At 48.6% G+C, this 13,006-nt stretch overlaps 1 protein-coding gene across 6 annotated transcripts in view; it reads right to left on the minus strand.

Moving 5' to 3' along the window:
- The window catches only part of LOC122541220 (collagen alpha-1(V) chain-like), a 386,777-nt gene extending 383,571 nt beyond the window's left edge, over positions 1–3,206 (minus strand). For 3 of the 6 annotated variants that reach the window (XM_087979522.1, XM_087979519.1, XM_087979521.1), the window contains exon 1: positions 2,652–3,204. In XM_087979522.1, the coding sequence (XP_087835648.1) occupies positions 2,652–2,760 (109 nt within the window). In that variant the 5' untranslated portion in view covers positions 2,761–3,204. Of the gene's footprint in view, positions 1–2,651 lie in introns of all 6 variants that reach the window. The other 3 variants (XM_087979516.1, XM_087979517.1, XM_087979518.1) reach the window with 2 other exon arrangements.
- Positions 3,207–13,006: the final 9,800 nt, after the last annotated feature.

Here is a 13,006-nt window from a genome sequence, read left to right on the forward strand (position 1 = left end):
CCCACACACACACATACACACAGACACACAAACAGACACACACAGAGACAGACAGACACACACAGACAGAGACAGACAGATACACACACACTCAGGCACACACACAGAGACAGACACACACACACAGAGACAGACAGATACACACACACTCAGGCACACACAGACAGAGACAGACACACACACACACACAGACACACACACACACCCACACACACACATACACACAAACAGACACACACACAGACAGACAGACACACACAGACAGATATACACACACACTCAGACACGCACAGAGACAGACACACACACACACACAGAGCGGAGAGAGTGTTGTGACCGGGCTGCCTTCCAGATCAATGAGCCAGACTGCAGGCAACTGGGTCAACCATGAAAGGATGGGAGGGGGTGCCAGGAGTCAGCTGAGAAATGCTGCATTTTCCTAAAAGCGAGAGAGAGAGAGAGAGAGAGATAAACAGTTTGTGAATGTCGGCAGGATGTAGCGGGATCGCGAAGGAATCCCGCTGGATTCCGGGTCAGCCAGCCATTCTGGGAATGGACAATCGAGCCTTTCTCTTCAGTGTGAAGCCAGCTTTAAATGGCCTTTCACACCGTATGGGACATGCCACCCACTCTGGGGAGGGAGGGGGGGGGGGGAGTGAATATAGGTGAGGGTTTAACCCACCTTAACGCTGAGCCTTCGAAATCTAACCGAGTCGTTTTTTTTTAATTTTAATGTAGATCTAAATTAAGATTTCTCGCCGCCCCCCTTCCTTTCACCCCCCCCCCACCCCGTCCGTGTGGCGGAGCGCCAGCCATCCAGGAGGGAGAGATACTGAACTGGACGTTTCCAGGCGCTCGAACTGACTGACCCCTGTTTTGAGATTTGCCTGTTTGTTTTCACACAGCGCTGGCTGCCACGTTAGCCAGGCAGGGCGCGCTTTCGGGCTATTTACAAGCCGAAATATACAGAGCTGTAATTCACCCCGGTCAATGCACTGGGGGTTTCTTATTTTTTTTTGGGGGGGGGGGGGGGGAGGGGGAAAGGTGATCAGCCTCTTCCAAACAATTTTAATGCTCAGCGATCATACAAGCTGCTGACGGGCTTACAGCTGGAAGGGATCCGAGGCATCCCACCGTTTGAAAACCTCGAATCTCTCTTGTGTCCTCACAGGAGTTCACTCAATAGTTGAGTCTCCTTCGATCCACATCACCAGCAACCACACCCCCCCCCCCCCCCCCCCCCTCCGCTCCCACCCTCCAACTCCCAGCACCTATTTGTGAGATTTGAAATGACAGACCGAACGCACAAACTTCACACATGAGTGCTGGGGATCAGAAATCGATGGAGAATCTCAGCAGGTCTGGTCTCAGACAGAAACAGTGCCTACGTTTTGGGTCCAGAGTTTCTCCAGCAATTTCCTGACGATGATACCGGGAGAAAGGGAGAGAATGGGGAGTTGTGATGACACGGGGTGGGGGGGGGGGGGGGAAGAGGGGAACAGATCAGAAAGTACTCTGTCTTTAGCTACCTCGTCCACCCGATGCCAATCGGTTATCGAGTTGGCACAGCTTCAGCTATCCAGAGAGATGGCTGGATGAGTCAGACTGAACAGAAGTGGTCCTTTTTCTGGGCACAAAGGCTCCACTTCAGTCGCTGTGCCCAGACTGCGCTCACTAACGCTGGCGCGATATACTGGCAGCCCGCAGTCTGAGGTCAGGGGCTCTCGTGGCTGGGACTCGCTGGAACTTTGTTCCGATCACCACCTTCTCACGATTTTCTCATCCCCTCACTGTTCTCCCCCGCCAACCCAAGCACCCTACCTCGGTTTCCGACCCTTTTGCCTGTTAAGTCAGGCAGTGTGGGCTTAACCTGGGAGGGAGGGAGAGTTGGAAATGATGGTGAGTAAAGGATGGCAGTGCTGAAGTCTCTACTTACTTCTCTTTCTGTTTCTCCCACAATCAATCCCCTCCACCCTCTTCCCGCACACCACCTCCCCTCGCAATCGCCCCTCATCCCAACACACACAATCAGAATGGGACCAGATTCCGTCCGGAACCGCACTCCCTTTTCACCCCCCCCCCCCCCCCCCCCCCCAACTGGAGAAAAGGTGACCGTGCGAGAATCTTTCCTTCTCTGTCATTTCAAAACAAGTGCGCCCCTTCAGGGGGAGAGAGAGAGAGAGAGAGAAAGTTTCTGACAGACAGTTCCAGTCTGATTGACAACTGAGCCGCCGACCGTTCTGAACTCCTAGCGGCATTCACCTGAGAGCTAAAACAAAAGTTAGAATGAACTCAGACTCAGAAACAACAAAAAAAAAGGTAACGAGGGATGGTGAATTACTGCAATGTTCGCAATAGAATGAGAAGTTTGCAATAAAATAATTTTGCAACTAGCGTCCAAGTAGCTGGCCTCACCATTTGTAGCCACACAGAGGAGGTTTATTAAAGACACTATTTCAAAATTCGCTTGCCATATCTTTTTTTTGCACCGCCTTTGCCTTCTCACATTGCTACCTTCATTTCGTCCTTATGCCGTTTTCCCAACATCTTTTTCGGGGGGGAAAAAAAAAGAACAGGCGAGAGAGAGAGAGAGAAAAGCGCAGGTTCGAAACTTCCATTGACCGAAGTCAGGCGAAGCGCGTCTCACTTACCTGCCCGGATCCCCGACGATTGCCACAGGACTAGTGTCAAAATGAAAACAGCTAAACTCGAGTTCCATATCGAGCTCTTCCTCGTCGGAGGGGACCTCGGCAAATCCATGGTCCCCGGGCTCCCAGCTGCAACACCGGGTCACTTTTTACTGGAGGGCGACAGGTCGGCTTTGGGGAAGGGGGAGGGGGGTGGGAAGTTGGTCAGCAGATGAGGAGGGGAGGAGGGAGGGGGATACTGGTGGTCGGGGGGGGGGGGGGGAGGAGGAATGCCAGTGGAAAGGGAAAGGGGTGGGCAGTGGCGGATGTGAATGGGAAGAGAGGGAGAGAGGTGAGGAGAGGGATGAAAGAAAGCGGAGAGTGGCTTATATTTCGGGAGAGCCCGTCTTGCGTCCGGTCTATAGCTCCATGTATTGGGTTTTTTTTTTCTCTGTTTGCAGGGAGGCTGCACTTATCCTGGAGACTGTTGCCACTGCGATGGGAAGAGGGGCTGGCTTTTTTCTCTCTTTATTTGGCCTTTTAAAACCTCTGGTGTGTTCCCGGGGCTTGGAAAGTTTTTTTTTGTTGGTTGGGAGGGGGGGGGGGGGGGACCCACTTGCCTGTGGCTCAGACGTGGGAGTGATAATGTGCTGGTGAATTAAACCATGCCCCCTTTTCTGCTCCGCAAGGCTCCGCCACTGCCTCGCCTTGCCTCCAATGGACACCGACCGGCGATGCTTCGCCCCCTTGCCTCAGCCCAGCTCCTGTGCGCCCCCCTCCGGCCAAAGGCGCCGCCCGATTTTCTCGCCAATCGCCGCCTGTTCTCTCCCCCACCAAGCTCTGTTCATCCGAACGCGGTGGGGGGACGACCGCCGTCTTCCCATTGGCTGAGGGTGGCGATTGGGGGCGGGGCGTGGTCACTCAATTACCCAACCCCCTCGCGGCCGTGGGGAATCCGTGACGTCACAGAGGCGTCCCCGACCAATCAGGAGTGGGCCCGGCAACTTCAAACGGACAGAGGAGCCAAAGGAGAGAGAGCCGGATCACGGGTTGTCGAGCAGAGAGGCTGAGCAATGCAGTGCGCACATGTACACCCACCCACAATGTGTATTCCTGGAGAGGGATGTACTCGCAGAGAAGGAACGCAGGGTGCACGGAGACAGAGAGAGACCCAGAGGCAAAAACAATGACTGCAGATGCTGGAAACCAGATTCTGGATTAGTGGTGCTGGAAGAGCACAGCAGTTCAGGCAGCTTCCGAGGAGCAGCGAAATCGACGATTCGGGCAAAAGCCCTTCATCAGGAATCAGGCCCAGACCCAGAGACATACATATAGGCATGGGTCAGAGCAAGAAGTACACACGTACACAACTGTACACACAAAGATAAGAGGGTGCTCACAGAGAGTGAGAGAAAGCCGGTCTCAACAAGGAGTTCATTAAACCTGGATCAACTGCAAGGAGTGTATCTGTCGCACACACTCGTATACACACACACACAAACACACATATAGACGTGTATACTTAGAAGGATGTTCAATAGAGAGGAATGCATATACAGAGACAGGCAAAGAGGGCGTATGCAGAAAGGCAGAAACTCCTAAACATGGATCAGAGCAAAGTATATTCACACACATGCAAAGAGGTGAACACAAAGACAAGAATGCGTAAAACAGAGACTGATACAGAGAAGGATCAATCCAACAGGATATTTCTAGACATGGATCACAGCAAAGTGTATGCATTCTCATACACATATACAGAGATCTATACAGATAGAGACAAATTCAGGTGCATAACACAGACAGATACAGGGATTGGGCACGCAGCTGATTTTTTTTTCCTTTTTATTCTTTCATGGGCTGTGGATATCATTGCCCAAGGTTAGTACCTGTTGCCCATCGCTATTTATCCTTGAACTGTGTAGCTTCAAATAGCAGTTACTATAAGAGCAAATGAAATTGGATACGATCTGCAATCACAAAAAGGGCAGAGCAGGGAAGGATGGTAGATTTCCTTCTCTTAATGAAGGGATGTTTACAGCTATTATTTCTGGTTTCACGGTCACAATTCCTGCATTCATTAGTTGTATTTAAACTCCAACTCTGCCACAGTGGGATTTGAATCCATGACCCTCAGAGCACTAATTCACTAGTCCAGTGACATTAAAATGACGGGAACCTTTCTCTGAAAACACATGGAGAGAGCCAGTTACAGATACTGTACACACAGTTGCAGGAATGTGCATCAATGGTTAAAATGTAGGGGGCAGTGGGTGAAAATACCCAAATATCATGGAAAATTCTCACAGAGGTGACCAATCAGAGAAAGGTCAGCTCATAGACAAAATGGAAGAGAAAGGAAAGGAGTTGCGTCTCCATTCGTGGGCTGGTTTTCTCACGGGCTTGTTGCCGATACACTCTTTAATGAACCTATCAACAACAAATATGGGAGAGAAGCACCCTGTGAATAGAGAAGCAGTGAGCAGTTTGGAAAGACACAAATAATAAGTGTAGAGGTTGCTTAGTTAATGAACCCCCTGCAAATGAATGTGGAATCTCTAGGTTAAGGTTGTGTAAATTCTGGACTTAATATCCCTGGAAAAAATTCAGTTGATTTGACTGGAAAGAATACTAGGAAAACGTTTAATATTTAATCAGAAATTGATATCTGAAGTGTAGTTAACAAAAACAATAATAACTACTTGAGCAAAATGTTCCAGCTGTGTGCGTATGCAATGGGAATGCATTAGCTGAGACCTCACCAGTCAGTGTTTTTAGGTGATGTATGTAGAAGTTATGTCAGTCATTTAAAAATAAATCTTTTCTTGCTAACTTATGCCTGTTCTTTCATACCAGTTTAAATACTCTTCTGTGTAGGAATGTAATGTTTTCATTGTGTGTTATGACTAAGTTTATCACAATATTGATTTTTACTGCAGATACTGATAAATTCTTCTAATTCTGTTTTTGTGTGAATCCCAACACCTTATGCATTAACACCAATTACAATATAGCTAAACATACAATTTGATGGGGAAGATCAATTTCAATATTTCAAAATTTACTGATGACACCAACATGGGAGAAGACATTTTTTTTGTGAGAGGGTTGCAAGGTGGAGCAGATGTCTCTACCAGTGGGAGAGACTAGGACCCAAGGGCACAGCCTCAGAGTGAAAGCATAGCCCTTTAGAACTGAGATGAGAAGGAATTTCTTCAGACAGAGGGTGGTGAATCTGTGGAACTCTTTGCTATGGCGGGCTGTGGAAGCCAACTCATTCATGATTGGTAAGGGGATCAGGGCTGTGGGGATAAGGCAGGAGAATAGGGTTAAGAAACAGATGAGCCATGATTGAGTGCAGACTTAATGGCTTAATTCTGCTCCTATGTCTTATGGCCTTGTGCTCTAACTCTCTTAAAGCCCAGGTAAATGATAGGGGATTCAGAGCAGCAGAAAGCCTGGCAATTAGAGCTACTTAAAGAAAACTGTGGTGACCCTACGGTCCTTTGTCTGAAACACACTAGGCTCTAACTATATGTACACACTCTATATCCTTCCATCTGTCTCTAAGTGTATTCCTGTATCTGGTTTTCTCTGTATGCAACTACATATCAGTATGTATAAACCACGGGAAAGCCATATACAAGACGTAGAGACACATACAGAGTGTGTAAGCATAGAGACCACATACTGAGAGTGGAGAGAGGTTTATCCAAAGGGTATACAAATACAGAAAACCAGAATTAGGGGTTCACACCTACAAACCTGAAACACTCGCCCTCTGACACCTTTGAAATCCATGACCCCCACTACCAAAGGGCAGCAGACACACAGGAACACCACCCCTTGCAAGTACCCTGCCCAGCGACTCACCATCCTGACTTGGAAATATATCGCCATTCCTTCAGAGTCACTGGGTCAAAATCCTGGACCCCCCCCCCCCCAGGGCAGCTGGGGATGGACAACAAACAGCGTCCCCGGCAGCATTGCCCATGTCCCACAAATAAGGAACAATGCAAGACCTTTCAGGTGTAAAGATTTCAAACAAGCAAAAGGCGGACCAGGATGATAAGGAGAGCAAGACATCTGGGATGGGGTACGTGCAGGAATGATACAATGACAAAAGGGAGTGGGGAAGGAAACTAGCAAAGAGAAAGATAAATGTGCCTAAAAGAGGTGTGAATGGCAATGTGTGTACTATTTGATTTGATTTGATTTATTATTATCACATGTACCCAAGTACAGGGAAATGTTTTGCTTTCCATGCATTACAGGCAGATCATACCATACAAAATGCCTGGGGGTAATAGAACAAGGAATTCAATGTCGCGGCTGCAGAGAACGTGCAGATCAACATTAAATTTAAAATTTGAGAGGTCCATTCAGAAGTCCAATTAAAGCAGGGAGGAAGCTGTTCTTGAATCTGTTGCTACATGTGTTTAAGCTTTCGTGTCTTATGCCTGGTGGAAGAGGTTGGAAGAGATTATAACCGGGATGGGAGGGGTCTTTGATAATGCTTGGCTGCCTTTCCAAGGCAGTGAGGAGTGTAAATGGAGTCAGTGGATGGAAGGTTGGGTCAATGGGTTGGGCTGTGTTCACAACTCCCTGTAGTGTCTAATGATCCTAGGCAGGACAGTTGCCGTACCAAGCATGTACTATGGCACGGTGGCTCAGTAGTTGGCACTGCTGCCTCACAGCACCAGGGTCCCAGGTTCGATTCCAGCCTCGGGTGACTGTCTGTGTGGAGTTTGCACATTCTCCCTGTGTTTGCGTGGGTTTCCTCCGGGTGCTTCGGTTTCCTCTCACAGTCCAAAGATGTGCAGGTCAGGGTGAATTGCCCATAGTGTTAGGTGCATTAGTCAGAGGGAAATGGGTCTGGGTGGGTTATTCTTTGGAGGGTTGATGTGGACTTGTTGGACCAAAAGGCCTGTTTCCACACTGTAGGGAATCTAATCTAATCAAGCCGTGATGTATCCAGATAGAATGTTTTCTATGGTGCATCTATAAAACTTGATAAGAGTATTAGCAACCATCTAAATGTGAAAGTAAAGACAGATAAATATAAACACAATGAAACAGGGAAGATGGGGACCATTGGTTGAAGCCAATGTCAGTGCCTTGAAGTCTGAAAAGTGACAGATTATCCCTTTAAGGTTGTGTTGAGCTTACCTGGAACTCTGCAGCTGGCTTAGGACAGAGACGTCAGAGCAGGAGCCAGGAGGGAGCGTTAAAATAACAGTCAACTAGATGTCGGGTTTAGGTGTGTTGACCGACTGGAGATGGTCTGCAAGAGAATCAAACAGTCTGTGTCTAAGACCATATGACCATAAGAAGTAGGAGCAGAAATTAGGCCATTCAGCCCATTGAGTCTGCTCTGCCATTCAATCAGGGCTGATAAATTTCTCAATGCCATTCTCTCGCTTTCTCCCCATAACCCTTGATCCCCTTTATAATTGAGAACCTATCGAACTCAGTCTTAAATATACTCAGTGGCCTCGCTTCCACAGCCTTCTGTGGCAGTGAATTCCATAGAGTCCCCACTCTCTGCCTGATGAAGTTTCTCCTTTTCTCCAATCAAACAGGTCTTCCCTTTACTCGAAGGCTGTGCCCTCAGGTCCTAGTCTCTCTGACCAATGGAAACATCTTCCCAACATCCACTCTGTCCAGACCATTCAGTATTCTGTATGTTTCAGTTAGATCCTACCTAATCCTTCTAAATTCCATCGAGTATAAATCCAGAGTGCTCAAACATTCCCCATATGTTAAGCTTTTCATTTCAGTGAACCTCCACTGAACACCCTCCAGGGTCAGTACATCCTTCCTGAGATATGGGGCCCAAACTGTGCACAATACTCCAAATGTGGTCTGACCAAAGCCTTATAGAGCTTTTGGAGTACTGCTTTTATTTTCAAACCCTCTTGAAATAAATGCCATCATTTCATTTGTTATCCTAACTACTGACTCAACCTGCAAGTTTACCTTGAGAGAATCCTGGACTAGATCTCTCAAGTCTCTTTGTACTTCAGACTTCTGAATGTTCTCCCTGTTTAGAAAATAGTCCATGCCTCTAATCTTCCTACCAAAGTGCATGACTTCACCTTTTCCCACATTGTATTCAATCTGCAACCTCTTTGCCCACTCTCCTAACCTGTCCATATTCTTCTGCAGCCTCTCCACCTCCTCAATGTTACCTGTATGTCTACCTATCTTTGTGTCATCTGCAAACTTAACCAGAATGCCCTCAGTTCCTTCATCTAGAGCATTAATGTATAAAGTGAAAAGATGTGGTCTCAACACTGACACTTGTGGAACACCACTCGTCACTGGCTGCCATCCTGGGAAGGACCCTTTTATCCGCACTCTATGCTTTCTGCCAGACAGCCAAGCTTCTATTCCTGTTAGTACCTTGCCTCTAATACCACGGGCCCTTACCTTATTCAGTAGCCTCCTATGTAGCACCTTGTCAAAGGCCTTCTTGAAGTCCAGGCAGATAACATCCATTGGTTCTCCTTAGTCTAACCTGCTTGTTAGTCAGAGTCATAGAGATGTACAGCATGGCAACAGACCCTTCAGTCCAACCCGTCCATGCCGACCAGATATCCCAACCCACTCTAGTCCCACCTGCCAGCACCTGGCCCATATCTCTCCAAACCCTTCCTATTCAAGGAGCTATGAACCTGCACTCCAAGGTCTCTTTGTTCAGCAACACTCCCTAGGGCCTTACCATTAAGTGTATAAGTCCTGCTAAGATTTGCTTTCCCAAAATGCAGCACCTCACATTTATCTGAATTAAACTCCATCTGCCACTTCTCAGCCCATTGGCCCATCTGGTCAAGATCCTGTTGTAATCTGAGGTAACCCTCTTCGCTGTCCACTTCACCTCCAATTTTGGTGTCATCTGCAAACTTACTAACTGTACCTCTTATGCTCGCATCCAAATCATTTATGTAAATGACAAAAAGTAGAGGGCCCAGCATCGATCCTTGTGGCACTCCACTGGTCACAGGCCTCCAGTCTGAAAAACAACCCTCCACCACCACCCTCTGTCTTCTACCTTTGAGCCAGTTCTGTAGCCAAATGGCTAGTTCTCCCTGTATTCCATGAGATCTAACCTTGCTAATCAGTCTCCCATGGGGAACCTTGTCAAATGCCTCTGGTGCATTCTCCATAGCAACGTCGCTCTAATCACAGTCCACCCATCAGCCAATCTTCTCACACAGTGTGAATTGTCGCTCACAGTGAGATTTGGGATTCTTGCAATTGTATCCTGATGAGGGCAAGACAACAAGTTTGGACTCCCCAACCCCAGGGAAAAGACTTTGTCTATTTATCCTATCCATGCCCCTCATAATTTTGTAAACCTCTATAAGGTCACCCCTCAGCCTCTGATGCTCCAGGGAAAACAGCCCCAGTCTGTTCAACCTCTCCCTGTAGCTCAGGTCCTCCAATCCTGTAAATCTTTTCTGAACCCTTTCAAGTTTCACAACATCTTGTTGTGAAACTTGAATGAGCTGCCAGAGGAAGTGGTGGAGGCTGGTACAATTGCAGCATTTAAGAGGCATTTGGTTGGGTATATGAATTGGAAGGGTTTGGAGGGATATGGGCCGTGTACTGGCAGGTGGGACAAGATTGGGTTGGGATATCTGTTCAGCATGGACGGTATGGACCAAAGGGTCTGTTTCCTTGCTGTACTCTATGACTACACATAGCGCCTTCTTCAACTTGAACCGGATCTTGGGGGGGAAAGCCATTCCCTGACCCATTCCATGACCAATCAGGGTCTACTTGCCCGATTTGAACCTGAAACACAAACCTGATGGATGTGGTGCATTCTCCATAGCAACGTCGCTCCAATCACAGTCCACCCGTCAGCCAATCTTCTCACACAGTGTGAATTGTCGCTCCCAGTAAGGTTTGGGATTCTTGCAATCGTGTCCTGATGAGGGCAAGACAACAAGTTTCAGTCTCTCAGCCATACTCAAGTTTCTCACTATCAAGCACGGAAACATTTCGAACCTTTTCACACAGAGGGTGCTACGTGTATGGAATGAGCTGCCAGAGGATGTGGTGGAGGCTGGTACAATTACAACATTTAAAAAGCATTTGGATGGGTATATGAATAGGAAGGGTTTGGAGGAATACGGGCCGGGTGCTGGCAGGTGGGACTAGATTGGGTTGGGATATCTGGTCGGCATGGACGGGTTGGACCGAAGGGTCGGTTTCTATGCTGTACATCTCTATGACTCTATGGGGATGTCGGTGTTGGACTGGGGTGTACTAAGTTAAAAATCACACAACACCAGGTTATAGTCCAACAGGTTTAATTGGAAGCACTAGCTTTCGGAGCGTGGCTCCTTCATCAAGTGATTGTGGAGTGCACAATTGTAAGATACAGAACTTACAGCAATAAATTTACTGTAAATTATGTGTACTCCACAATCACCTGATGAAGGAGCAGCGCTCAGAAAGCTAGTGCTTCCAAATAAACCTGTTGGACTATAACCTGGTGTTGTGTGATTTTTAATTTCGATTTCAAATTGCATGGTCAGGCGAGTGGCCAGCTTTGGTACTTCTGCGGTTGTGCAAGGGGATAGACAAATGCAGGGGGGCTCACAGAGGGAAGGAGAGTGGACTCGGCATGGGGGGGGGGGGGGGGGTGCGGTTTAGCAGGGACGTTCTCTCCAGATAAGGGAGGGGGGCATTTGCCAACAGCGGGTGCAGGCAGATGTGTGAAGGTGTGAGTATTACAGCCACGGACTGTGCAGCTGGGTTGCAAGCGAAAGGAATCGTGTGTGGCTGGTGGATGAAATATTGTACAGACGGAGGGCTGATCAATCAGACTGGAAGCTGACAGCTACAGCGGCTCTTGCGAAGAATTCAGTCCAGATGGTCGGAGGAAGCAGTCTCGATCAATGCGTTGAGCCATGGTTTTAGGAGGGGGTTCAGTCTGATGGCCATGAAGTGAGCACCGTGGACAGGGTGACAGTGAGGGAGAAAGGGCAGTGAGGGAGATGGGGGTAGGGAGAAATGCATTAGGGAGGTGACCGTGCGCCAGAAAAGTAGCCCGAAACTGTGCAAGATGGTGATCTTACAATAGCATTTCCGGCAGCTATAAACTGAGCTTAAATAAACACAGTGAGATGACGGAGCAGCCTGAGAAGGGAAAATCTGTATTCGGTTGGAAATGATCATGTGCAGCTGGCAATAAACCCATTGCCAAACTCACAGGAGAGGCAAGGCGAGGGGAATTAAGGAGTCGGAGAGAATTTGGCATTCATTCACACTAATTGCTCACACAGGTAGAGTTGGACCGAGGTGGGACTGCACTTGACAGCGAGCAGTAGTGCCAAGGGTGGTGGGGGGGCGGGAAACTGGGGCTTTTGAAACCAGACCAAGCAACACAGACAACTGAGCATTTCCACCAGCTGCAAAAGTCATCTCGACAAATCCCGTTCTGGGAGAGCAGTCTGCCTGAGGGAAGATAACCAAAGGCAGGCACTTAGTCAGGATGAGGCTTTCTAGAGAGCAGGGCTCCTCAAGCCACCCGAAGAGACAGCAAACGGGCGAAGGTGATCCTATGCACTGCTTTGGCTCTGATTGTACATCGGCCCCCGGGTTTTGCCTCCCTGGTGCTCAGGGTTCCCCCAGGCCGTCCTTTAAAAGCCAATCTCCCGGACCCTCGGTTGAGGGCAGGCTGTGGTGAAGCCTGGCTTCGACCTTCGGTCAGGCAGAAGGAAGCTGCCAGCTGTGGAGACTGGCTCAGTCCAGGGAACGGCCTTGGGCGGTCAGCATTGTCTCCAAATGGGAAACATTATTCCCACCTCCCGCCTTCCTTCAAATGCCCCTTTGCTGCCCCTCAGGCAGACCCTGTGTCCCCGTCAATGCCATCTCACTATCCCAACCACCTCCATGGTTCCACCTAGTCAACCGATGCCCCTCTAGCCACTGCCCATGCTCCCCCCAGTTGCACCCATGCCAACCTGTGCTCCTGTCCACTCCCATGACCCCTCACAGCCAATGCACATCCTTTTCCATCCAACCCCATTGCTCTCCCTGTCATGCCAACATAGATCCATCCATTGGGGTAAAAACAATGACTGCAGATGCTGGAAACCAGGTTCTGGATTAGTGGTGCTGGAAGAGCACAACAGATAAGGCAGCATCCAAGGAGCAGCGAAATTGACGTTTCAGGCAAAAGCCCGTCATCAGGAATAAAGGCAGTGAGCCTGAAGGGTGGAGAGATAAGCTAGAGGAGGGTGGGGGTGGGGAGAAAGTAGCATAGAGTACAATGGGTGAGTGGGGGAGGGGATGAAGGTGATAGGTCAGGGAGGAGAGGATGGCGTGGATAGGTGGAAAAGGAGATAGGCAGGTAGGACAAG

This window comes from Chiloscyllium plagiosum, unplaced genomic scaffold (genome assembly GCF_037043375.1).
Source record: "Chiloscyllium plagiosum isolate Xiang-an unplaced genomic scaffold, Cpla_swu_hap1 HiC_scaffold_35, whole genome shotgun sequence".
Lineage (NCBI taxonomy): Eukaryota > Metazoa > Chordata > Chondrichthyes > Orectolobiformes > Hemiscylliidae > Chiloscyllium > Chiloscyllium plagiosum.